This window comes from Zingiber officinale, chromosome 7B, assembly GCF_018446385.1.
Source record: "Zingiber officinale cultivar Zhangliang chromosome 7B, Zo_v1.1, whole genome shotgun sequence".
Taxonomy (NCBI): domain Eukaryota; kingdom Viridiplantae; phylum Streptophyta; class Magnoliopsida; order Zingiberales; family Zingiberaceae; genus Zingiber; species Zingiber officinale.
In genome coordinates this window covers 1127558-1154205 of record NC_055999.1, presented here as the reverse complement: position 1 = coordinate 1154205, position 26648 = coordinate 1127558, and the positions used below count along the sequence as shown (strand labels likewise).

Genomic DNA, 26648 nt, shown 5'->3' with positions numbered 1-26648 from the left:
TTTTGGTTTGTAATATATAGTTAAAAAACTCAAAATCAAAAAGAAAATTTTAACTCGATATTGATTTGCTTAATTTTATTGTAAGATTGATAGGCTTATTTTCTTTAATTTAGATTGATTTAACTTGATTATAAAAGATCGTTTGAAGCAAATTCTGGAAGAAAATAAAACCATAAAAAAAGCAGCATCAGAAAGCTTGCGGGCTGTTCGTATAGATATTGCTGGCAACATAAAATAACTTAAAATAAAGATGAGGGAAAAACAAAGTGGACAAGAAAAAAAATAAAATTTTCACATGCCCAGTTAAAGATTAATATACATATTCATAGTGAAAAATTTAGGCATGCAGGAAAAAAATCAACCTATATTTTTAACCACCTCAAAACTTTATGATATATAACAATCAGCCCTTGTGAAATATTAATAATCAAATTTTTACAGCATGGATCTGATCCCATCGTTGCCTGTTCTGATGCAAACGAAGAATGTAAAACCATTGGCCGTGGTGCTAATGCTTCAGTGGAATTTTGTAGAAGTATGAACTATAGCTTAAGATCATCTGCTCTATAAAGAAGTGGATGTGAATATACATTAAACACCCGGTCCGGAGAAAACGTAGTTAGATGTTATCATAGACACAGGAGGCTGTAAAATACAAGAGGAATAAAGGCATTGTCAAGTTGTGCCGTGTATGCCTCCAACAAGCCGCTGACCGTGACTGCCACAAGCAAAGACAACCAGTGCTGCACATACACAAGCATGCATGAGCTTCGAGTTCAGATTGCATTTGCAGTGTTCACCGCGAGTAAATCGCTTACACATTAAGAACATATATAATGGTTTTTTAGGAAACAATGCAACCAACCAATTAGCAATAAAGTAGCATAAGGAGTGCATAGTGCGTGTGGAATATGGTCTCCCAAAATCTTTGAAGAGGAAAAAGAGATCAAACCTGGGAAAAGAAATAACCAGTTGATGCTAGTAGAGGCAGGAGGACTGAGCAGGCTGCGAGGACAGACGTTATTCCAGCTGCAGTACCTTCGATAGTTTTCTCTAAGGGATCAGAAACAAATATTTTAGTCACATAAAGACCAGCAGCTTATCCAAGTCAGAGTATGGGATGATAAAACTAATATTGAAAATGCAAGAACATTAGCTTACTTCCAGTTTTGCTCCACCGAAGAACACCATACTTGTGGCCAACAACTGATGCCTGCGAGGAAAAAAAATCATTTGTGAAGTTCTATCTGGTCTACAGTATAAGAAGGTATAGAAACTTCAAGCGGGAATAAGAACATTGCTCATTCTAGTGCTATGATCAAGCAATAATCTGTGATAAATGACTAATACATTTTCAACTGGGACATGCTTCAATTAGCATCATCTTTTGAGCTTACTAACCAGCTTAACAAGTATAAAAATACAGCAACTCAAACATACAGCACATCTAATTACAAATCAAAGGCAGAAAGGATGACAGTGAAACGGATCTACTTGCAACCCACTACAGTAAAATGGCCTTTGAAGAGTGGCAAGTCTTCCATTGAAGTACCCACTAAGGTAATCATAACTACCACAGAAATCATTAGTAAGTAGAAGCCAGTGGACAACTTCTACCGGAATGGATTTATAATTGATTCAATTTTCCACAGAGAACTACCAGCGCAAATTAGAAATATAACCTTACTCCTATCCATTTATAGTAATTGCTCATATTGACAGGATCAACCATGCCATAATCCATTTCAATAAATGGGTTCACCGATCTAAAACAAAATATAGACCTCAGAGTATGTTTTATTAAATTGCCACCTGAAGCAAGCAGAAATTCCATGAAATTACCCAAATAAAAACACAGGGAAGAACAAAAGCAGAAGAAAGGTCATCAAAGTAGCCAGCAAAATGGCCCATGCTTTATGTTCTAGGTGTGTGGGTTATCAAATATCAAAAGTAACACAATTACTGACTACTGGCAAGCTGCATTATGTTTTTCATGCTTCAATAAGATATAAACTAATTTCAAATTTAAGAAAAATTGGAAAAAGCTTGTTTCTGAGATAGTAATGTAGATATTGTGAGTGTGCAAAACATGAAGCCACTTCTTTGCAATGCTATGTGTGCTTTGACACACAAGTATAATAAGACAGATAATTTATACCAACTGCCATCAAACAACATGGCAACAGGTCAAGCTGTATGTGACAAGAAAGTGAATATTTCATGTTAAGTAGGCATAAATGGCAAACCTCAAAATGTAAACATACTCTACAAGTATAGATGCAAGCTCACGTCTGAGTATCATATTTTTTGGTGAAAGTATGGATATCATTTTAACAGTTATATATCAAAGGTAGATCTGCTACCTTAGCGACCCCCCTAGTGCTGGCCCCACGGATATGGAGGGAGGTACATGCAAGTACACAGGCCATAGGCGCATGATGGGGTAAACCCCAGGTCATCAATTCCTGAGAATTGACTCCTGGCCATTACGCCAGATATACCATGCGCCCACCGTCTGCGCTGCGCCCTGGGGGCAACAACTATATATCAAACTTACAGACATAAATGAACATGAATGATGCAATGCCAAAGAAAATAAATGGTAATTATGTGAAGTAAATTCTTTACCATTGTGTCACCAATCCCTAGGCTTAAAATCCCAGCAAAAGGAGCAAGGGGTCTATCATTCAGCCCAGATGACATCCATATTGGAAGGGCACATCCAAGTAAGAGGGAGAAGTGACTGAATAAGCAAAACCAAAAATTGTGATAAACAAACAAACTGTGAAAAAAGAATGAGGACAAAACAGAGAACTTGTACAAATGAAAAGAAAAACAAAATCAACCTGACAATAAGAATGTCCGAGTCACGATGATCAGTAAAAGCATTCATGAATTGGTGAATAGTGTGTCCCAATGGCCAGATTTTCCAGACCTGCCAAATGATTAAATGTCAAATGATAGATTTCTATAATTTACTAAGCTCAGAAAATATGAATCCAAAGGAATACATAAATATATTCAAGAGAAGTAATTCTATACTGTTGAAAGTAATAAACCTACATAATTTAACTTTTGGCATAGCATTGCCTATAGTTCTGGTTTCTGGCACTTGGATTCTTCATCGACATCCATATCCACGATGCACACTGGACACTTTGACACCAACAATCCAACTAATAGTAACCACGTTTCTATACCTTGGGGAGCAAAATCCAAACTCAGAACAGGATTTAATCCTTGGTACTTGGTACTACTATATGAAGTTTTCCAGTGATCCAATCAGCTACACAGTAACACCTTTTAAATGATTTTTTTTGCAAAAGTTCATATGAAATCATAAATTAGATGGCCCATGAGCTCTACTTTTGTCACACCCCAAGTTTCTAACTGAACTAAGCCAGCTGAAAGTTTCGGAAAGACTCACCTCATGAAGATTGTGAAAAAATTATTTGCTATGCATACAGTTACTTCTCACATAATTACAAGTTTAAATTGAGACTCGTATCTTGTTTACTTCACACACCAAAGTTGTAATTGTAATCATCATGACTCACATAGGTCACTGAACTAATTGATTACCTTGTCAAGTTCAACCATTGGACTAAAATTCCAAAGCTCAAGTAAAAAGTATTTCACTCATTTAAACTAATAAAAGCCACTATTAGCACTTACACGTCAATAGGTTGGACTAAACTAGGGTATCACAATCTTCCACACTTAAGGCAAGCTTGACACTCTTGCCAAGACCTAAGTCTAGCTATATAGCTTAGAATCACATCTAATTAGAGATATGTGAGGTCAACATGGTTATATCACATCATGTAGGAAACCTTTTTCCGGCATTGACACCTCAATATGTTGAAAATTAGGACCACTCAAACACTAATTGTTAAAAGCAAGGTTTAAAATTTCGACTCGCACTCAGATTTCGGTCATAGATCGGAATGATACAGTTTCGGTACCGTATCATGTCGTGTGCCGATATGGTTTCAATACTTTATATATATAAAGATTTTACCCTGCACACTCATTCGATACACACTCCTGGGCACCCCTCACATGTCCGGGCCCCCGAATGCCCTCCTGGACGCCCCAATTCTCAAAAGTGAATCGGGGTGCCGGGACGGGCTCCGGGCACCCAGGAGGGGCTCCGAGCGCCCAAACATGTGAGGTCGCCCAAGAATGTGCACTGAACGGATGTGCAGGGTATCAAACCCCTATATATATATATATATATATATATATATATATATATATATATATATATATTGCATTCTAAAATCAAATTTTTTAAAATTATTTATAAAATTTTAATCTATTTTTAATTTATAAAAATAATCTAAAGTTTGTTTTTAAAATTATTTTAAATTATATAACTATATATTATATAAATTTTTTTTTACTTTAATTTTTTATATTTTTAATAAAAAAATATTATATTAATTAATTAATTAACAGTTTATTTAATTAATTATTAACGCCTCCTCCCTTCAGCGTGTGATTTTTTCTCACCACCGTTGCAGTAGTCGCCTTGCCAGCACTACTGATTTCTCGCCGGTGGCCTCGCTGAGCCCAATGCTTCCAGGTACGTCATCCCCAAATGCGATGACACACAAAATTGTTGTGTGTGTGGTGTCGATGCTAGTCCGTGTCGGAACGAAAAAAACCGTCCGTTTCAGAAAGCATGGCTCGAGATTTCATTCCTTGGTCAAAAGCCACTTAGACAAGAAAGTTGACCCTAAGTTGATAGGTCTGACCACTAATTCAAAATGCTCAATCCTATGTTAATAGTAGCTGATCATCTAGGCTTATAGCTTCTTTATTAATCCACAATACACCATATAATTTGAGTGTCACAATCTCCCCTATTTAAGGCTTGACGTCCCTGAGTAGACCTAAAGTATAGCTCAAATTATAATTGGAGGGTATGTAAGGCCTAGTGGTGGTTACACCATTATAGTAGCAACCTTTTTCAATACATCACCATCACCATGCCCAGAATTAGGTTTGTTTATTTATTAATTCTCACAAACTGCTTAGATGAAAGAATTGACCAATTAGTACTTGATATTAGATCAGTTTCTTTCACATAATCATAAATTTCCCAGTTCAACTCCAACGAAGTCATATGAATAAGAAGAAAGAACTAAAACTGAATTTATAAAAAAAGACTAGAGTGTAACTACAAGTCAACCAATCATAATAAAGAACAGAAATGTGTAGGTAAGGTATCACAAGCTCATATTCCCACATTCTGTTAGATTTATGGACTGCTTACAAGGGGATGGAAAGGTCCAGCTTGATATGTAATGTAAGGAAAATTAAAATACCTTGATAAAGAAGAAACGTATCATACACAACAAACTTACCCTAATCATTTCCAACACTAGAAAAACTGCAAAGGCTGCACCAAATGCAAGGTTCAAAAAGGCAGGCTGCAATACAGTTATACATTTAAGTACAAAAATAGGACAAAAGTTGAATCTTTTGAACATATATTTTATATGCATGTTACCAGAAGAAGAAGAGCAGGTGAAAACATTAGAACTGCCACTAAATGGTAGTATTTCCTAAGAAGAATCCTCTCAATCTTGCTGTGCTTTGATATATCGTAGAACCGCAAAACTGAGACACAGATCACACAAACCCAATATAAACATAGTGCCAAGTGCTTGAGTGGGTCTGAGAAGACAAATGTAAACACCCTGCCAAAAATCACATGTGGATAAGTATCAATCAACCTTAATTGGACTAGAAACTTTCGACCGAAATCAGGTTGGTGAAGCACTTTCCAATTCAATATTGACCGTACAGTGTTGAACAAAAGTAATTTAGTTCAAGAGCATATATGCAAACATTATTAGGAGGCATAAATGAGGCCCTAAAGTGTAAAGCTTCTAGTTTAACACACCCAACGCCCTGGAAAGCTTCTAGTTTAACCGTCAGCTAGGTCTTTTCAGTCATAGCAATTCATTTTCATGAGTTATTTTGCGACCATATTGTTGAGAAAATCATTTTTGGACACAGAAACAGACTAAAACTTTTGACAATCCAATCTGACACAAAAGACATGCATTACAGAATGTTTTTTCCTTGCTTACTCTATTTGGCTATTTACTACAATGTCAATGGCACTTAGAACCCAGAAATGTATGGTGTTCTGTAAGAATATGCCAAAAATGCAAGCTTATGTAAAGTAGAATGGTTGGAAGCTAGCATCTTCAAAGGTTGTAACCATTAACAATAGGTGCAAAAGGCAAAGGAAAAGAAAGATTTCCTGTTACTATTGCCAAAAATTGGCAGTTTCTTCATGAATCAGAATAAATATTAATTCTAAATACATTGAGCCAGCATGACATTGATCCAAACCAACATTTAAGGTTTTAGTGGTAATCATGTACGAAATATTAGATATCACCAACAATGTCTATGTCCTGGTTTAGATTATCAAAGCCCCCAAGGCATAACCGAGTTGGTCACCACATGGTAGATTTGTAGAAATGGGCAATGGTCGATGTTGGGGTTGCAAGGTTGCAAACACCCACATTGAAAACACATAGGAAAGATCATGGGTATAAGAGAAAGATATCTCCATTGGTATGAGGCCTTTTGGGTAGAGCCCAAGAGCAAAACCATGAGGGCTTAGGCCCAAAGTGGACAATATTATGTCATTGTGGAGATATCTAAATTCTTTTCGATCCAACAATTGGCAGGAAGTCCTAGTTGTGACTAGGCAAGGAAGTCCTAGTAGGTCTGGTGGACCGAGGGGCAGGAAGACCTGGTGGATCGAGGATCGGACGTGGGAAACCTGTGGTCCTTTGTTTGAGGGGGAGGGGGATTGTTGGGGTTGCAAGGTTGCAAACATAGTCCCACATTGAAAACACATGGGAAAGATCATGGGTATAAGAGAAAGATATCTCCATTGGTATGAGGCCTTTTGGGTAGAGCCCAAGAGCAAAACCATGAGGACTTAGGCCCAAAGTGGACAATATCATGTCATTGTGGAGATATCTAAATTCTTTTCGATCCAACAGTCGATTCCCGGAGAAGCTCGTGGAAATACCCTTCCATGTGGTGGCATATTCAGTTTCCTGATTTACCTCTCCACAGATGACTGCGGGGCTGACCGTGTGAGGTGCCCAAGTCAGCATAGCGTATGACCTTTTGCATAAATGGTTTAGATTAGTATGTTCAAACTCAATCATGCATATGATATTTGTTTTCAACATTATTTGGTGTCAGCAAAAAAACTGGTTGAATAAATAGTACAGATCTAAATCGCACTACAATTCCAATGAGCATAGAAGTGGTAGGTTCAAATTTATAATGTTTTTCAATTAAAAGCACAAGATGAGAAAAATAGGTAGCTAATTTGCAAAAGATGTAAGGAAGTCCACATTAGAACAAACTTCTTAAGAAGGGAAAAAGTAAATTTGATGAAATAGAAACAAACCGTCAACTTTCATGCTTTTATTTATTCAAGATTTCTTCTTGGGGTTATGAAGAGATGCTAAGTATGCAGATATGAGATATTAGACCACCATTTTTGTTTTTTTTAAGGATAAGAAGAATGGAGGATAGATTTTAGTTTTGTCATTGTTTTTCCATATCTTATTTTCTGGTTAAGATCTTATGACTAGAATCAAAACTGAACATTACATCAATATGGTAGTTAAATTTGAGATGGAACAATTACCAGTTTTAATTCAACCTAGCAAGAGAAGGAGAAAAGTTATGATGATTGAAGAAAAGTGACCCAATGATAGAATAATAACATCAAGTTGCATGGAAAAATAGAGAAAATAACAAGGCTATTGAAAAGCAAGACAAAAGTATGTTACAATAATGTCCATAATCATCTGGAAAGCAATCTGCTGGATTTCTCAATTAATTATACAAGTTAATATGGCTTAAATTTACTAAGCTAACCAACACCAAAGAACACAGTAATGTCTCAACATAGAACATAGAAGACGTAGATGATTACGTAAGAACAATCGATTGATTCCTAATCTGAGTTTATGAATTCCATAGGAACTTTGGAAAAAGTTGACAGGTAAAGCAACCTTCAGGGTACAAGTGCACCAGAGAAAATCCTACTAGTTTCACATAAAAAAAGATTCAAATTGATTTATGAGTTGGCTCACTTGGACCACTTTAACTCCTATACTTAAATATTCTCTTTACCTTTACTTGGTTGAGATCCAACCTGGCAAGTGAGAATAACTGAATATATTCAGTAAACAAACTATGCAACATATTTCAGCAACCTTACCATGCAACAGGATGCTTCTGAAAATCCCAAACAAGGTACATCCAAGCTGGAATCAATGCTGTCAACATGAACAAGAGAGAAGCATAAAACAAAACTGACATTTCAACCACATTGTTTGGTCCCCCATTGGTTGCTAAAGCTTCAGGCTTCCTCAAGTTTGTTAGGTGAAGCCAAGCCCAAAGAACAATTTTGTAGAACGCAGGGAAAAGGAACAGGCCAACCATCACTCCCTGCATGTAGAGGCACAAACAATATATTATCAAGGATCAATGCCACTCATGATGTTCTCTTGGAGGACCATACCTGAATAACTATTGCTATTTCAGAACGAGTTCCATATTTAAGGAAAGTCAGTGCTGATGGTGCTAAGAATGCCAAGGCCTGTCAAGATTATTAAATGAAACAAAGTTAAATCTCCTGAAACATGATCTCTCAACCTGTTTTTAACATAAAACAGCTAAACAGGTAGCTTGAGATGCAAAACATTGACCTTGCTAAGGGAATGCGCCAGTGCGTCACCAAAGTAAAGCATCAAACCACTAGACACTAGAAGTACTTCCCCTGAAATTGCAATAAGAGGCAAATTTTTAAGAGAATGTAATCTGCATATCTGTGATGCAGATCAGAACTTTTTTGTCTGACACCGTATCAATTAAATTATGTGCAAATTTTGTGAAATGCTTCCTTTTAGAAATTAGCATAAACATATGAAAGTAACTTCTGCAGTTCAGATATGAGTGAGTTAAAGTTTACTTATCTGCAGTGATATTGTTTCCAGAAAGAAAAAACATGTGAAAGGAGTACAAGAAAATAAACAAATGAAGAGGTAAGAGGAAGATAGGAGGATACAAATAATTACAGCCACAATGAAAAAGTTATCTGGTGTTTGTTTGTGGCAATTGCATAAATTAATATAGATAATCAAATAGTTGCCAAAAGGGAAACAGATTCCTAATAATTAAGCAAACATTAAGAATGGCTATAGATTTTGAGCTCTCATCAAACTATCCTAATAGAATAAGAAACTGCTGAATACATCCTGGATATAGAATACAGCAATAAGGCAATTGAAATTCAACAGAGATATGCAAGAAATTATAATTCAACCTAGATTAGCCAAGGCACAACTACAAACAGGACACTGTTAAGACCCTGTTTTAGTATGTCCCAAATCAATTAAAGGCTTGATGAGATGTGTTGGAATTGGAATTTTCTTTTATCACACAAAACAGCTGTTCAAGTTTTATCATAATCATATCAAGTCAGAAAAACTTGAAAGCATTTAGTAGCATGATTGTTAGACATGTAAATAAATGTACAAAAGTATAAATTATAGTATAGACATACTAACCTAATGAAGCGCATGATGGGAATGCCTGAAGAATGTGCTGGATAAGCATAACACTAGCCAACGAATGACAAATTAACCACACAAATTTCAACAAAGGAAGATACCCTGTGAAAGAGTAAAAGATCATGTAGCTGGAGAAGTTATCTACCAGATCAGAACCTCTGTGCATAATTGGACTGCTAAACTATAATATTAAGTCTACACTCTAGAGAATATCAAACAGAATGAACACACATGATTAAGGAAGTAAGGCAACTAACCACTGTCTGCTTTTGCTGTGAAAGACAAATAGCAAAGAGCCATGGACAACAACACCATGTGCATTAGCCCACAATTTGAAGTTCGAAAGTTCTTAAGCTGAAAGAAAGTTGTATTCTTGGGAGAATGTTGGAATGTTAAACAGAAGAATATTAGCACACTAAAGCAGCTAGCAGATACGGTCCAAAACTGCATATCCAATCCTGAAATCTCTGCTCATGGAAAAGAGAAGAAAATAAGAGAGGGTATTTCAAACAAAGCACAAAGAAATGAAAATGAAATATGTAAACTTTGACTGGATGCCCATGCTAATTTTATTTCTTTAGAAGTGTACAATGATTTGATCCCTCAACCTTTTTCCCAAAAAAGTGGCCAGTGTAATTGAATTGGTTCCTACAGACATCGGACCTATTTAAAAGAACAAAAAACCATTTAAGTTTATTACTTTGATTTCTCAAAAACCTCATAAATCAAATGACAAAAACCTTCAAGTTATGGTAAATCATACAATTCACTGACATATGCGAAGCCAAAATGACGCTCAAGGTAAGTCAGAATCCATTTGTAATATACAATCTATATACACCAAGGGTTCCAACTTGTCATCAACTTTCATACAGAGGTATTGCCTTATACCTTGAGTACCAACTTGTATAGTGTCAGGGCAAACAAATGTGCACAAGCATATTGCGATTAAAGGTCGCCTACAATCAGCAACTTGAGAACAATTATCCTTCTATGGGAGGCTTAGCATACATGATGAATCATTAAGCCAAGGAAAGATAGGCAGAGAAATCACCTTTCTTATTTGATAAAGTGATGACCTTAAGAATCTCACATTCCTATAACGCAAGTAGTGTTTTAGGAGAGAAAATGACAATGGAAAATCCCAGATAAAGTTTAACTTTGTCTATCTTTCAGGTATTCAGAGTCTGTTGATAAAATAAAAAAAAGTACGGTACTTTATGTTGGTTATGATCAAGTTTAATCCCAAGTATATTACAACGTAATTCACAATATGGTGGTCAATTCTTTCTTAACATTGCATCATACTTGTATTGATTCAGAATATGTGATCCATAGTACCATAAGATAGATCAGGAGAAACCAAATTTTAAAGTGGTATAGCGAGAATTTGTCTTTATGCCTATGGAAATATGACAATATTGAAACCTGAAAATCCCATGGAATAATTGCAAGGAAATTCACTTTTTAATTTGCCATGATATAGATGAGAAGCTCTACCATCAGAAGTGGCATTATTCTCCAGAAGCACTCTTGAAAGTTGTATCAGTCGGGAAAGTATGACAGCAGGTAGAGTCACCGCACCCAGTAGTGTCCCAGAAGATGCACCAGGCCTACATAAGAATATGGACTCAAATAAAATAGTCTTCAGGTTTACCACAAGCGCATCAAAGACTCTTCATACCTGTCGTTCAACACGTAGTTTAGGCACAAAAGAACACAGTATTCTCATACAAGATATTTTAGTAGCACATTCACAAAAGTAACAAAGACCATCACTTACAAGCTCAAGCTCCTTCGCGAACCAAATCTATGACCGAGTAATAATAAGACCTAACGCATACTCGGTTCAGAACTTTTTTCAATATAAACTTCCATAGATTGAAATAAGAAACCCTAAACAATTAAGGCATAAGAATACGCAATGCATAAAAAGGAGCTCCATTACAGTGAAATGAAACGACCAGAGCTCGCGCCTGGGTGATTGATATCTCGAAATCACTACTACAAGTTAAGATCAAACCTAGTAAATAAGGTGAAATTGGAAGGACAGGTGAGCAAGAATATCACCTGATTAACCAGGTAGAGGAAGGGGAGCAAACCTTGTTTTGAAGCGGGGCGGGGCGGAGGAACTCTCCACGGAGATCTCAACGAGCAGGCCGCAAGCGGAAAGAAGGAAGAGAGCGAGAGACTCATAAAGGAGGGAGAGGGGGGCAGAAAGGAGTACACGCGAGACAAATAGGGCAACGACGGCCCTCTCGCCGTTGAAGACATCGGCCGCCCCTCCGGCCATGGCAGGGAAAAGGTCCAAGGAAAAACAAAACAAAACAAAAAACAAAAAGAAAAAACACAATCCGATACAACGTGCTCGTTATAATGGCACGACTTATCTCGCGAGGTCCCGCAGCGTGTAGTCGGCTTGGTAATTGACACGACGCGGAGTTCGCCATAGTTCAGACGTGAGTAGGCGTGGCCTACACGCGAGCACAGACACGACTTCCGTCGCGATGCATATACGACAGACATATTCAACGCCAATATATATATATTGGATTAATCGAGACATTTGAGTTTGGTCCAACTAATCTGAAAGTGGAAATTTTGTGGACAAAACTCTTATCAGATTCGAAATAAATAAAAAATAAATCTGGTTGATGAGTTAGAAGTTTCTCTCTTTTAATTATAATATATATATATATATATATATATATATATATATATAATTAATATATAAATATAATATTATTAAAATATCTTTGTACATGTATACATATATTCTAATTGGTCAGATAGATTTTGATCATTTAACATTATCCATAAATAAATTAATAATATCAATCAAATAAATTATATATACTAATATTGTCACCAAGTAGTATCATGCAATTAAGTAATAAAGAGATTCTTAATAAAATTATATATATATATATATATATATATATATATATATTCAAACATCATAAAAAATAAAAAAAATATTTTAATGATTTAATTTAGTTTTAAACTCGACTTGAATTCACGGATGAAGAAAACAGGAGAAGACTACGGAGGGGAACATGATAGACTACAAACTCATTATATGCAAAAATAAATTATGTTTCTAATCAAGAGTAAATCATGATGACAAAAAATGAATATGTTCGTCTCACATCTTCGTCAATCCGTCCTAGGGCCTAATACGAAGGAAGTAAATTATGGACGACTACTAGTTTTTGGAATAGTGACTAACACATAAGAGAGATATTTACCTCAACTTTATCGAGATTCGAACCCCAAATCTTATGATGACAACACCTCATGTGCTAGCCATTACATTCATCCGAAGGAATTATCAAGGTTAAATCATGGATTAATTGATGGACGACTTAGAAATTCAATATCAAATGATATGTATTCCATTAGAAAAAAAAATTACTATATAAATATATGAGATCGAATCTCAGATAGTTAGATTGTGTTACCACTTCACCATAACCGCTGGACCAAGCCTTCTCACGATATGGAGAAAAGAGGGAAGTAACTAGTTTTATAAAAATACAAATTGTTCGATTCCTAAAGGATACTATTATTACGTATAGGCTGACAATATTTATTATGTTGGGCCGAGCCACAATTGGGCCCACAAGTATCCCTAAACTGCTTGAGCCGTCGAAATTGATACAGGAGTTGAAGAAATAAGGAATCAATGAGTGCGGCGCGGGCGAGAAAGCAGAGGCAGTAGCGAGTTAGCGAGAGCTTCCTCTCCGTTTTTCCTTTTCCCCGCTTCTCTGTGAATGGCCTGAGAGAGAGAGGTAGACTAGGAAGACACCTTGTCCTCATTCCCAGCCTCCTCTACCCGCCTCCGCCGCCGGTCGCAATGGAGGCCCCCAAGCAGCACCGCGATTTGTCCCCCGATACTGCCCCTCGCCGATCGCATCTCCCTAGATCTCCAACTGCAGGTAAAATCCGTCGCTTCTCGTTTTCCGTGTGCAGATGATCGACTTGAGTTGATTGTTGGTTTTGCAAATCTGCAATAGTACCGATGAGCAATAAGGCGGACGCTGGTATGGGATTTTGAGGTAGTTGTATGGAAGCGGATCGAGGCTAGAGTTTATGAGTGTGTTGCGTTGAGCTTCCGAGGCTATTTAGAGTTTAGTGCTTTTTTCGATACTGAATGAATTTGGCGGACTTTGTTTGTCGCTTAAAAAATTCCTAGCAGTTGCTGGTCGCCTTGTCGTGGAGATCATGAAAAAAAATCAGTTTCATGATAGGCAAGATTGTAAAAAAGGAAACAGTAGATTTGAGTGGACTTTGTCTTGATATCAAGGTCCTTTTTATGCAGATCGAATTAGGCCTTGCCTCAGTTGCATTCGCGTTTGTAAATTAGCATGGAGTTGCTTCTGTTGATGTTACATTGTGTCTTCTTTGTGATTTAGTTATTCTTCATGCCTAGAATGATGCAGTCTTATAATGACAATGGTCTGTCCCGTATATTTGGTAGCTTATTATTGAATAATATGGCATCTCATTCTGAATTTAGCTCGCTAAGTGGCAGAAACTCACTATTCTAGATTAAAATGATTAAAAACATTCGGTCTTGAATGATAAACTAATAGCAAAGGTGTTATAGAGCCTACGAAATGTTTATTTGATATGTTGAAGTTTTTCTTGGTTTTTCTAGCCTACGAAATGCTAATGTAAGGTCAGTGCTTGTATTTTTCCTTATACAGTCTGTCATATTATTTCTAGAGTATGAGAATGCTAATATTGACTAAGCTATATAATGAATTGAAGTAAAATGAAACAGGTTTGTCATGAATGCTATATTTTATGATGTATGTCTCTGTGTTTTCCTCTTCTTTCACTACTTTATCCAAACTCCCTTTCCCCTGCATCAAATAATAGTCTACAAGCCTCTTCCTCATTCAATTGATGTACCTTTTCAAGTATGGCTGTCTATTATGTTGAAACATTTTTAGTCTACAGGCCTCTTCCTCATGCAATTTGTGCACCTTTTCAAGTACAGCTGTGTATTATGTTGAAGCATGTTTTGTCTGTGCTATCAGACTACATTGTTGTCATAAATATTCTTGATTTCTTTCGTGTTTAGATCAACAAACCTGATTTTTGAATATAAATATTTTCAGGAGATGACGAGAAACAAACACATATAAGAATTCTTGTATCTAACACGGAAGCTGGCTGTATCATTGGCAAGGGTGGATCTACAATATCTGAATTCCAGTCACAATCTGGAGCTCGTATTCAGCTGTCACGTAACCATGAAGTTTTTCCAGGAACATCCGATAGAATATTATTGGTTTCTGGGGTACTTGGAGATGTTATAAGGGCTATGGAACTGATCCAGGAAAAATTGTTCAGTGAGGTCTGTAGCTATGTATTATATGATATTTCTAGTTTTTTAAAAAAGGACTATTTACCACCTTTATTTTTTTTTTTGCTTGGCATATAGTTGGAAGATGGCAATGATGCTGAAGGTAGATCAAAAGTCAGGCTTATTGTTCCTAATAGCTCATGTGGTGCTATAATCGGAAAAGGAGGTTCAACTATAAAGTATAGTTTTAGTCAAGCATATTTTTTGATAGTTGAATTGTACATTCTGTTATATAGAAAATTAGGAAGAATTTTCAACCCTTAAGCAGTCTTTGCCACTTGTGGTTATTATTGGATATTGCACCAATTGTTTTCTAAATTTACAAAACTCAAATGAACTACACTACTTTTTTATTTTCCTTTTTCTTTGTGCAGGCTCTTTTATCTTGTGAAGATTAGTCCTTAAACATTATTCTGACAGTAATTAGTTGAGGCACTACTACTTTTTCAGGTCATTTATAGAAGAATCAAGGGCTGGGATCAAGATATCTCCTCAGGATAATAATGCTGGGCTAAATGATAGGCTAGTTACTTTAACTGGACTTTTTGAAGAACAAATGCGCGCAATCTTTTTGATATTGTCAAGATTAATAGAAGATGCTCACTATCCACAGACATTGAATTCGCCTTACCAATATTCAGGTGTATCTCCTGTGTTCATTATTTATTTTTTTTTATCTTCCCTTATTTCTTAATTTCTAGATTTTATAAGATGCCTTATTTGCTCATTTTTAAGTTCTAGATGAATTATGATCGTGATTTGGTTATGTAGTAGTGATATGTAATCCAAGGTTGGAAATCCTATCTTGTACTATCAATATGAGGTTGCATGCATCTACAGCATGACAATCAGTGAATTACTCAAACTATGCTTACGATCTATGGATATCATATGATGAGAGAATAAACACTAAAACTTCGTTACTAGAGGGAGAAATGTATCATGTTGTGGGTAAAGTAGGAGGGGTCATAAATTACTCTTATGCCAATGGAATAGAACATCCTATTTGTTGGATACTGATTGCAAAATCAAATTGAGTTCACAATCTTTTAGATAGACCCAATCGAAATCATTTAAAAAAGATTGTTTATAATTCAAAAGATAACAATAATGAAAAACAATAGTGTATAAAATTTTCATTTCTTGCTTATTAGGAATTAGCTTCATATTGAAAATTTTATTTTGCCCTCCTTTTTAGGGTAAGCGAAGATTCTCTCTAGAGTTTCATTGTAGTCAAATATCAAAGTTCACATTATGATTGCAAAACGTCCTATAGAATCAAATGCCTTGAATTTCCTTTTGTAGCTTCATATAGGTTATTGAAAATTTCATTTTGCCCTCCTTCCTAGGGTAAATGAAAATTTTCTCTAGAGTTTCATTGCTGCCAAATATCAATTCACTTTATGATTGCAAAATGTCCTATAGAGTCAAATGCTTTGAATTTGTTTTTTGTTGCAAAATGGCGTCATCTCCTAGTATTTTCCTTTTTAGGATAAAATTCTCTTAACAACACCTAAATCATTAGGGTTTTACCTTGACTAGGACATGGAGCATATCTAGTGCAACTTTCTTTACAAGTAAAAATTGGAAAAATGAGACGGTTCTATGATTATAGAATTTCCAACTAATGCAATTATTCATAGTTATATATTGTCCTAGTAAAGGCCTAATGATCTATTGTATTATTTTTTTTACAGTGCCATTGTTTATAGGCCCATGACGAACCGGTCATGGCCAGTCCTAAGCCCGGATAAAAGAGAGCAACCTTTGCCAACTAGCGTTAAACTATGACAAATGTTCAATGAATAGCTTCATTAAACTATTGTGTTAATAATTGGTTGTTCCCCGAAAGGAACGTGTTGCAACCTCTAACTGTAACGTTTCGACAAAGATTACATCTCCAGAACTTGACTGTAGTGCTAAGTATGCAAGAGTTCGCGTTGCATAGTCCGACTGTAACGTACTGGCAATGACCGCTACATCTCCATAAGAACTTGAGTCCAGTGTTAAATAGGCAAGAATTTTCATACCATAGATTGGATAAGAACAAATATTATAAGAAAACTAATAGTTTATGATTTGGAATATTGAACATAGGAACCCTCACTGGTAAATCAATTGAGGTAGTAGAAGCGATGATTAGGTAAACAATTAGTATCTTGTGTATACAAGAGACAAAATGGATAGGCGAGAAGTCAACATGATAAAGAACTTGAGTTTTAAGTTATAGTACACATGAAAGAGTAAAACAAGAAATGAAGTGAGTATTGTTGTAGATAGTTTGTTAAAGGATAAAGTTGTAGTAGTTAGAAAAGGGAATAGAATTATAGCCCTTAAATAATAGTAGCAAAAGAAATTATGAACGTAATTAGCATATATGCACTGCAAGTCGAATTAGATGAAGCTACCAAATCAAGGTTTTGGGATCACTTAGATGAAGTATTATGAAATATTCCGCCAAATGAAATGATTTTAATAGAAGGTGATTTAAATGGAGCATGTCGGAGTGAAAAATGAGAAATATGAGATGTTACATGGGGGTTATGAGTTTGGAACGAGAAATGAAGAAGGGAAAATTATATTGGATTTTGCGATAGCATATGATTTTATATTGACTAATATGTTTTTTAAGTAAAGAGAAGAACACTTAGTCACGTTCAAAAGTGAAAATAATAGATCGCAAATTGACCTTCTTATGGTTAGGAATAGGGATAGAAAAATTTGTAAAGATTGCAAGATCATCTCGGGAGAAAGCTTAACTACCCAACATAGATTAGTAGTGTTGGATATACCTCTCAAGCATAGTATCAATAGAAAGAAAAATATATACGACTTCTAGAATTAAGTGTTGGAAGTTAAAGCAAAATATCTTTAAGCAGAAGGTATAAATACAAGCATTAGGTGAAATATACAACGAGTCTAATACGACATGGGATAAGATGGTATTAAAGTTGAAAATAGTAGCTTAGAGTGCACGAGTCAAAGGGACATGCACCACCAAGTAAGGAATCTTGGTGGTGGAATAAGAAAAAACAAGAGAAAGTGAAAGAAAAACGAATAGCTTATAATGAATTATATATTTGTAAGAACGAGAATTTTTTTTTAAAAATATATGATAGACTAAAAAGAGGCTAATAAAGTAGTGAATGAAGGAAAAAATTGAAATGATTATATCAAAAATTTGATACAAAAGCGGAAAAAAAATATTTTTAGAATAACTAAAGTGAGAGAAAGGAAAAAAGAGATCTTATCTAAATAAAATGTATTAAAGATGAATAGAATAAAGTACTAGTAAACGATAGAGAAATAAAAGAGCAATGGAAAATGTATTTTCATCCACTTTTTAATGATGTTTCAGGTGATCAACTTAACTTAAGTAATTTAAGTAAGTTAAATGATTATAGAAATTTATTTTTTTTCATAGAATTCAAACTTCTATGAATTATGGACTAACTACATACATTCAAGACATAATATTGTGGTTCATGTTGTTTGCAGATGATATTATTTTGGTAAATAAAATATGTGAAGAAGTAAATGCTAAACTAGAATCTTAACCGGAAACACTAGAAGGGAAAGGTTTTAGGCTTAGTAGAATTAAGACATAATATATGGAATTTAAATTGAGCAATATTAGACATAATAAGATAATTATTAAGATAGGAGATGACGAGTTGTCCAGAATCGAGGGCTTTAGATATTTAGAATCATTTTTACAAAATGGAGGGATTAAGAGAGATGTTTTACATAGAATACAAGTAGGATGATTGAAATGGAGGAGTGCGTTGGTGTTTTATGTGACCTTAGAGTACCTCTAAAATTTAAAAGAAAATTTTACAAAATCGCAGTTAGACCTACTATGTTATATGGAATTGAATGTTGGGTTATGACTCGAGCACTTGAGTAAAAGATGAGAATTGCAAAGATGAGGATGTTAAGGTGGATGTGTGGATATACGAGAATGTACAGAATAAGAAATGAGTATATTAGAGAGAAAGTCGGAATTGCATCTATTGAGAGACTCCGAGAAACACATTTAAGATGGTACGAGCATGTATAGTTAGGCAATGTGAAACTATGACAAACATGCAAATCAAACGAGGAAAAAGAGCACCAAAAAAGACTTGGTTAGCAATAATAAAACAAGATAAAATTTATTTAAATATAGATAATGATATAGTAGGAGATAGAGCTCAACGATATAAAAATATCCATATAGCTGACCCCACCTAGTGGGATAAGGCTTAGTTGTTGTTGTTGTAGAATTCAAACTTTAGAAGTAGAACAAGTTTTAAATGCGATGCATAATGGAAAAGACGTTAAACCAGATGATATTTCGATAGAGTATGGAAGCGGATAAGGAAACAAGATATTGAATGACTTACAAAATTATTTAGCATGATATTGAAAACTAAAAAAAATGTTTGAAGGGTAAGTACTCTAGTTCTCTTATATAAGAACAAATGAGACGTACAGAATTGTACAAACTATAGGGGTATTAAACTATTGAGTCATACTATGAAACTTTAGGAAAGAGTAATAGAAAAAAGATTAAGGAGATCACGGTGACTGAAAAGCAATTTGATCTCATACTTGGAAGGTCAACAATAGAAGTTATACATCTTCTTAGACAACTAATTGAAAAATATTGAGAGTAAAAATAAGATCTACATATGGTATTCATTATCTTAGAAAAAACTTATGATAGAGAATTATATGGAGAATTAACATAAAATAGAGGTGTTGGCGTAACATATATTGAATTAATTAAGGATATATATGAAGATGTAACGACCAAAGTGAAGACTTCAGATAGAATAACTCCGATAAAGATAGGATTACATTAAGGATCGACTTTAAGTCCTTATTTGTTACACAACACCGTGGTGCATGTTGTTTGCAAATGATATTATTTTGGTAAATGAAACATGTGAAGGAGTAAATGTTAAGCTAAAATCTTGTCGGGAAACACTGGAAGGGAAATGTTTTAGGTTTAGTAGAATAAAGACAAAATATATGGAATTTAAGTTTAACAATATTAGACGTAATGAGACAATTGTTAAGATAGGAGATGACAAGAACTGAGAGTTTTAAATATTTAGGATTATTTTTATAAAACGATGGAGGGATTGATACAAGCAGAATGGTTGAAATGAATGAGAGCGTCGGGTGTTTTATGTGATCGTAAAATACCTCTAAAACTTAAAGAAAAGTTCTACAAAACAACAGTTAGACTTTATATAGAGTTGAATGTTGGGCTATGACTCAAACATATGAGTAGAAGATGAGAGTTGCAGAGATGAGGATGTTAAGGTGGATGTGCGGATATATAAGGATGGACAAAATAAGAAATGAGAGTATTAAATAGAAAATCGGAGTTGCATCTATCGAGGGAAAATTTTGAGAGACGCATTTAAAATGATACGGGCGTGTACTTAGACGACCAATAAATATTCTAGTTGGGCGATGTGAAACTATGACAAATACGCATATCAAATAAGGAAGAGGAAAGCCAAAAAAAGACTTGGTTAACAATAATAAAACAAGATAAGATTTATTTAATTATAAATGATGTTATAGTAGGGGATAGAGTCCAATGGCGTAAAAGAATCCATACAGCTGATCCTACCTAGTGAGATAAGGATTGATTGTTGATAGTTGTTATTGTTGCATTGTTTGTAGTATTATTTCTTTCATGGACTTTTTTCTCTGGTCTCCCTGCGTCCTTCTCTGCATCACAATCTTAGTGTACATTTATTCCCAACTATATGACTTGAAATGTTGCCGTTTCTATCATGTTTGTGAATCAATTGGGTTAACTCATATTTCTCTCATTTCTTTCCTATCCATGTTGATCCTATTGGCTCAATGTACATCACTCTTACAACTTTTGTCCTGGGAAATAACCGATTGCTCGACTGTATATAAAAAGACTGTATATAAAATTATTTGTTAATTTTTCTTCTTTCCTTTGTCATTCCTACTTTTAGGTATTAACTTTCCTGGTGTTCCTGTTGGGTATATGTTTCCTTCTGTAGCATACAGTCCTGTGACTTACAGACCAAATGGATCTGGAGGAAGAAATTCCAATAACAAGGTTAGATACACTCTTTTTGCATATAATTCTTTCTGATAAAAAATCTTGACATTGTTCTCTTGTGTATTTCTCTTTTTTATTTAAAAGTCTTTTTCTTGATAATCTATGCCATTATCAAATGTCTTACATTTATTGACAATTAAACCATTTGGTTTTAGTTTGCTGGCAGAGCCCTTGTTTGTGTCTCTTTCATACATAAGCATGTTGACAGTCACATTTTTGTTAAAACAGCTTTAGTGGGTTTAGGTTAAACTTTTGGAGACGTGTATTAGGAGTATAGAGACTACTTTTCTTAATTAACTAGTCATCTGATTCCAAACAGTAGGTTATCTTATAAATCCATGAATGAACACAACCAAGTTTTGAATATTGGTGTCAGAATCCATCTTGATCCTAAACAATATGGCTCCATTGATGGAGAGGAGAGGAAGGACATTCTTAAGGTTGCCAGATGATAATCTGATATTTGAGTTTTTGAGAGTTCTGTTCTGATTCCTTTAGTTGAGAAGATCATCATTGTGCTATCTTAGTCGTTATGACAATACATCTTTCCTACTCAATGAAATTGTTGAGTTATGAAAATGAATAAGCATCTAGAAATATTATGTAATACCATGAAATTTCACAAGAGAGTAACTGGGAGGAGTGATGAAACAAGCATTTCTGTGAATCAGTTAGTTTCACAACTAGAAAATCGACTATAGATCTTAATTATTTAATAAGATGGAAAAGTATGAGAGAAAAAAAAACATTGTGCATATTGGGAACACTTATAACACTCTTTGGCAGGTTTAGAAAAATAAAGAATATCTAATAATTATATTGAGTTGATTCACTAGTGTTATAGCTGTTCAAAATGTAAAACAGTTTTCCTATGAATGTAGGTTTAATTCAAAAGTCAGTTCTAAGTCCTTGTATGTTTTAACTAATACTAAGTGTACTCACCAGTTATATTCAAGACATCTGCTCCATATATGTTCGATTCCAATAATAATTGTGCTAATTAGTAGTATGATTAAATTAAAAACTTGAATTAAAGAGAAAAGTTTAAAACCTAAAGGATTTATGTAAATATAACTAAAACTAAATGTATGAAATGCAATTTTAGTATCACCAAAAGAATCAGGGTGCAGATTAGATAAGACAGACAGATTTAAAATTAAGTAGGAGTTTTAGAGATATAGAATTTATAATTCAAGGGAATATTAATGTGAATATCTATAGATAGTTGAAATGGAGAGTTTTTAAAGTTGTGTTGGGTTGTTTGGGATGCAACACTTTAACAAATTTTGTTAGTATAGACGACAATATTAAGATGGATAGACGGCATTAAAAAAAGGAGAAAATAAGAAAGTAGTTGAATCCTAGATTTATCAGGTGCAATTTTTGATAGATGGTAAAACAATAGCAAGAGTAATTAGGTTTAGATGGTATGAACATATTCAAAAGAGTCTAATATATTAGAAGAGTTGAATCAACAAAGTGGAAGAGGTACAGGATTGAGATTGAACAATGAAACTGTAGTTAATGTAACAAAAATGAAGGGATAAAATCCACATAGTTGACCCCCAAATAGTTGGGATAACTGGACAAATACTCTATCTACCTCAATGTTGGTCTAGAAATATTATATGCAAGCTTGATGATAACTTTTGAGCACTTAATTATCTTGTTGTTTTACAGCTTTCCATGTTGCTGAGCTATTGGACATCCTTTTGAAAATTGTAGATTCATCAAAATTGCATGTGGCATGATTTGCAGTTCTAGAAATAATCAAAAGTTTGATCCCTGAAGATATTTCTAGTATTACTTGTGAACCAGATGTAAGCTAGTCAACACTCATTGCGGGATAGAAGCTTGGTTCTTTATTCTTGGCTATTTATTTGTATTCAAGTCTACTGTTTTCTTTTCTTTATATGCTTGCAGAATAACATAGTCCTGTTTCTAGAAAGCTTGAAATTAATTTGGAGTAGCTTATATGAACTTAACATTTTCATGTCATCTTGTATTTGATGTTGTACATTTTGATTTTTTTTTTTTTGCCATCGACATCATTTGATTTTCACTTCTTTATGCTGCAAAATAAACATCATCTTATAGTTTACTTGTGACTGTCTGTACCTTGCTATTTATACCTTGATCACATGCCAGGGCACAGCTTCACCTGTTATTTCACATCCTTCACGATCACCTGGTGGACCTCAGGAAGGCCAGAGTAATTCAGTGACAATTGGAATTGCTGATGAGCATATTGGTGCTGTTGTTGGTCGTGGAGGAAGGAACATAACAGAGATCAGTCAGGTTTTTTTATTTTTCTGAAAGCATTTTTATAACATGGCCTTTCGTTTGATGCATTTCATTCATTTTAGGAGGTTCTTTCTAGTCCTAGATCTTCCACTTTATGCTTAGTAAAATTGCAATTTAAGATGTTTCTTTATCTCTCTTAATATGCATTTACCACTTTCGGTGAAGTTAGAAATCGCCCTTTTCCTATTAAAAAAAAATATATAGTTTCCATTTTAGGAGATAAAACTCATATATGAAGGCTCCATTAATATCTCTTCTAATGGAGGTAACCCTTCATATAATGGAACAAGCAACACTAATCTCAAAACACCTTAGTTTTAAATACTGTTGTGACAAGGGCAATTGTAGCACCTATTATATATCGAAATTGAGACATCTTGCAAAATTAAACTTTGACACCAACCTCCTGTACCAATATACATTATACAATAATATCAGATTATGGCACTTCAGACATCAACACGATGACACCTACAATAAAACCAAACTGGAAAACTTTTACCTACAGCACCTTACAAAACCAAACTGTTATTATATGGACGCAAACTGCTTTGAGACTCAGTGAATGCACCAATGAGGTAATCAATAAGTTTTATTCCCCAACATGATAATTTACTTTCTTCACGCAAAAAATATCTGAATATCTATATCAATTAATTTATTTGTCTCTTTTCTGCTCATCTATCTCTATAATCATCAAATGTAATTTGCAGAGGTTCTGGAACCTTTATAGCATGTAAATTTCTGGCTTTCAGGTTAGTGGGGCCAGGATAAAGATATCAGATAGAGGTGATTTCATTTCTGGCACATCGGATAGGTATAAGCTCTTCTGGCTTGGCAAATAAATCATACAAATTGTGATTTCTGATACCTTTTGCAATCGAAAACATTCAGGAAAGTAACTATTACCGGATCACCTGAAGCAATCCAAACTGCTGAGTCCATGATCATGCAAAAGGTTTCTTCGAACACGGACGAATGATCATGACGAAGATGATGACGGAATTTGATTGATCAATTTTGCTGCATGATCCCCAGAGTCTGTCAGTTGCTTTGGTGAGAGTATCTTTACTCTTAGCCTGGATATTCTTTTGTTTGCCCTGTAACTCCTAGTAATCTTCAGCCTACCGATAACTGCATGATTATACTTTTTTATTGAAGTAGTTTATGAGTGCCTTTGAGATAAATCCATAATACTAAAGAATCAAAGACAAAATCTTAGACAGATCTCCATGACAGAGACGTTGACGCTGGAAGTTTATTTGGTCAACTTCATCAATTTTAATTGTATTAAAATAAAAAAAACAACATGGGCGGCTGCCTTGCACTACCACCACAAGAACCTAACTAGCCGTCCAATTCCTTTTCACTCAACATCTCGGTCAATTTGATGTCTGTATATTGAGAAATCTGAGCACAGTCAACATCTCAGGTTTTAACTGTTGACCTACTTGAGCAATAATCTTTGACCATGGCTTTGTTGTGTGAGCACAGATTTCTTGGATCATTTTTTTTATGGTTCAAGGGATGTGTCATTCGCATTTGCGCTTGAATTACATTGTAATCCGATCGTAAATGATTACGATCTTTTTCTGAGTTCATCGTCCTTATCAAATTATAGTTTTTGTTCGAAACGGACAGTCGGAGGTCGTCCGAAGACTTTCGGTGGTGGATAAGTAGTCAGGTTATTGGGCGTGGGTGTCCTCTGGAAAATTATAACTTGATGAGGATGGTGAATCCAGGAAGGGATCGTAACCATTTGCGGTCGGATCGTGGCCGTGATCATTTGTGGTCAGAAAACAATCGATTTCTTTTCTCTTGGATCATAAAAAGTGATTCAAGAGATCCTACCTCTTATTGTGTTGGTATTCATGTTGTAATTTTGCCCAAATATGGCAGAAACAATCGATTTTTTTATATTGTTTAATAATAATTAAATTTTTTAAAGATTAATATTTTCCTCCCTTTTTCCTTCTTATCACAAACTAGTATGATTTCCCTTCCTCTTTATTTTCATTCTTTTTTTCCCCTTTCTAAACACTTTCTATTTCCTTCGTTATTTTTCTCTTATATTATAATATCATATCATATCAGATTTAATTCTTCCTCGTAATATCAATATCAAACTAATATTTTTTTTGGAGCAATAAAGTAATTAGTAAATCAATATCTTCGACCAATATTTTGCAATTGCACCCCATCATTTTTTTTCATGATATGTATAGTCCTCCCTTTTAATAAGAGTTTTAGTCTCTCGTCTCTATCTTTTATTTGTTCCATCATCTACATCTACTCGTTCCAATTAAACACATTTTTTTAATATAATTTTCAATGGACGAGTAGATAATATCTTCCTTTATGTCTTCAGTCCTAAGAAAGTGACAATAGGCACTTTAATAATCGATAAGAAAGGCTATTTGATGTACTTAAGTAGGCCATATTGTTGGACTATTTTATTTATTTAAGTTTTGCATTCTTTAGGTGATACGCATAATCTATGTATTTTTATTTATGCATAAAAGCGACAAGAGTTTATCTTCAACAACAGTGTACTTAGTGAACTCGAACGTTCATTTGAGTGGGCTGCTTTCATGGTTTGGAAGAAGAGCAATGAGATCATCCCCGTTGCATCAGTTCGAGCTTGTAGTTTGGTCTGTTGAGCCTGTCAATTCAGATTCGAATCAAATTAGAAATATTGTTTTAAAAAAATCTCAAATCGAATCCAATCTAAATCTAAATCTAAATACAATCCAAAATCCTTAAAATGCATTTGGTTCAAATTATCATGTATAATTTTAGTTATATGATTACCTAATAATCACATACTAAAGATATAGGGAATAAAATATAATTTAATATTATTTTATTCAACATAGATAATGCAATAAAAATTTCTTTATTTAAAGATTTTAATGTATAACATATTTTAATATTTTATTGTATTATCTTTTGTTACCATACTAAATATTATTATTAGTATTTTAACTTTATATATAATTTTTTTAAACTTTGTATTTTTGTTACTTTAGATATATATATAATATTTTTAAAAATATAAATTTATTTTTTAATAAAATATTACATATTTTAAATTTTTATTAAGTTTTTATAATTTAAAATAAAAAATTCGTTATAAAAATTTTAGGGGTATTTTGGTCTCAAAGTATAAATATCGGAGGATATTTTTGACAAAAATTTTTTGTTAACTTCAGAATTAAGAAAAATCTGACTTTTATGA

The 26648-nt window shown here is 34.3% G+C and overlaps 2 protein-coding genes across 6 annotated transcripts; one reads left to right on the top strand and one right to left on the bottom strand.

The window, feature by feature from the left end:
- Positions 1-395: 395 nt before the first annotated feature.
- On the bottom strand, positions 396-11993 carry LOC122004925 (dolichol kinase EVAN-like). Of its 4 annotated transcripts, none has more exons than XR_006118294.1 (15): positions 11735-11993; positions 11133-11245; positions 9890-10099; positions 9630-9734; positions 8769-8839; positions 8582-8659; positions 8279-8508; positions 5519-5708; positions 5373-5438; positions 2847-2935; positions 2629-2743; positions 2364-2527; positions 1162-1213; positions 953-1053; positions 396-743 (listed from the first exon to the last, which is right to left on the bottom strand). XR_006118294.1 is itself a non-coding variant. In XM_042559786.1 (15 exons), the coding sequence occupies exons 4-15, from the start codon at positions 10080-10082 to the stop codon at positions 630-632; spliced, it is 1404 nt and encodes a 467-aa protein (XP_042415720.1). In that variant the 5' UTR covers positions 10083-10099; positions 10241-10295; positions 11133-11316; positions 11416-11633; the 3' UTR covers positions 396-629. The 4 variants fall into 4 exon arrangements, 3 of the variants coding, with proteins under 3 accessions (XP_042415720.1, XP_042415718.1, XP_042415719.1); XM_042559786.1 differs by lacking the exons at positions 2364-2527; positions 11735-11993 and adding exons at positions 10241-10295; positions 11416-11633 and having other exon boundaries at positions 11133-11316; XM_042559784.1 differs by lacking the exon at positions 2364-2527 and having other exon boundaries at positions 11735-11990.
- Positions 11994-13283: 1290 nt separating this feature from the next.
- Positions 13284-24597, top strand: LOC122004924 (protein BTR1-like). Of its 2 annotated transcripts, none has more exons than XM_042559783.1 (8): positions 13284-13570; positions 14759-14997; positions 15085-15185; positions 15457-15647; positions 21045-21103; positions 23255-23404; positions 24166-24227; positions 24305-24597. In XM_042559783.1, the coding sequence occupies exons 1-8, from the start codon at positions 13489-13491 to the stop codon at positions 24390-24392; spliced, it is 972 nt and encodes a 323-aa protein (XP_042415717.1). In that variant the 5' UTR covers positions 13284-13488; the 3' UTR covers positions 24393-24597. The 2 variants fall into 2 exon arrangements, with proteins under 2 accessions (XP_042415717.1, XP_042415716.1); XM_042559782.1 differs by having other exon boundaries at positions 20997-21103.
- Positions 24598-26648: the final 2051 nt, after the last annotated feature.

What these genes read in the sequence shown, in the direction of transcription:
- LOC122004925 (XM_042559784.1), bottom strand. Translation starts at nt 11,925, where the DNA reads ATGGCCGGAGGGGCGGCCGATGTCTTCAACGGCGAGAGGGCCGTCGTT. An exon ending in AAATAGCAATAGTTATTCAG is followed by an intron (nt 8,509 to 8,581) that starts GTATGGTCCTCC and finishes CTCTACATGCAG; the next exon opens with GGAGTGATGGTTGGCCTGTT. An exon ending in TAGTGTTGGAAATGATTAGG is followed by an intron (nt 2,936 to 5,372) that starts GTAAGTTTGTTG and finishes ATCATTTGGCAG; the next exon opens with GTCTGGAAAATCTGGCCATT.
- LOC122004924 (XM_042559782.1), top strand. Translation starts at nt 13,489, where the DNA reads ATGGAGGCCCCCAAGCAGCACCGCGATTTGTCCCCCGATACTGCCCCT. An exon ending in CCCTAGATCTCCAACTGCAG is followed by an intron (nt 13,571 to 14,758) that starts GTAAAATCCGTC and finishes AAATATTTTCAG; the next exon opens with GAGATGACGAGAAACAAACA. An exon ending in AGGAAAAATTGTTCAGTGAG is followed by an intron (nt 14,998 to 15,084) that starts GTCTGTAGCTAT and finishes CTTGGCATATAG; the next exon opens with TTGGAAGATGGCAATGATGC.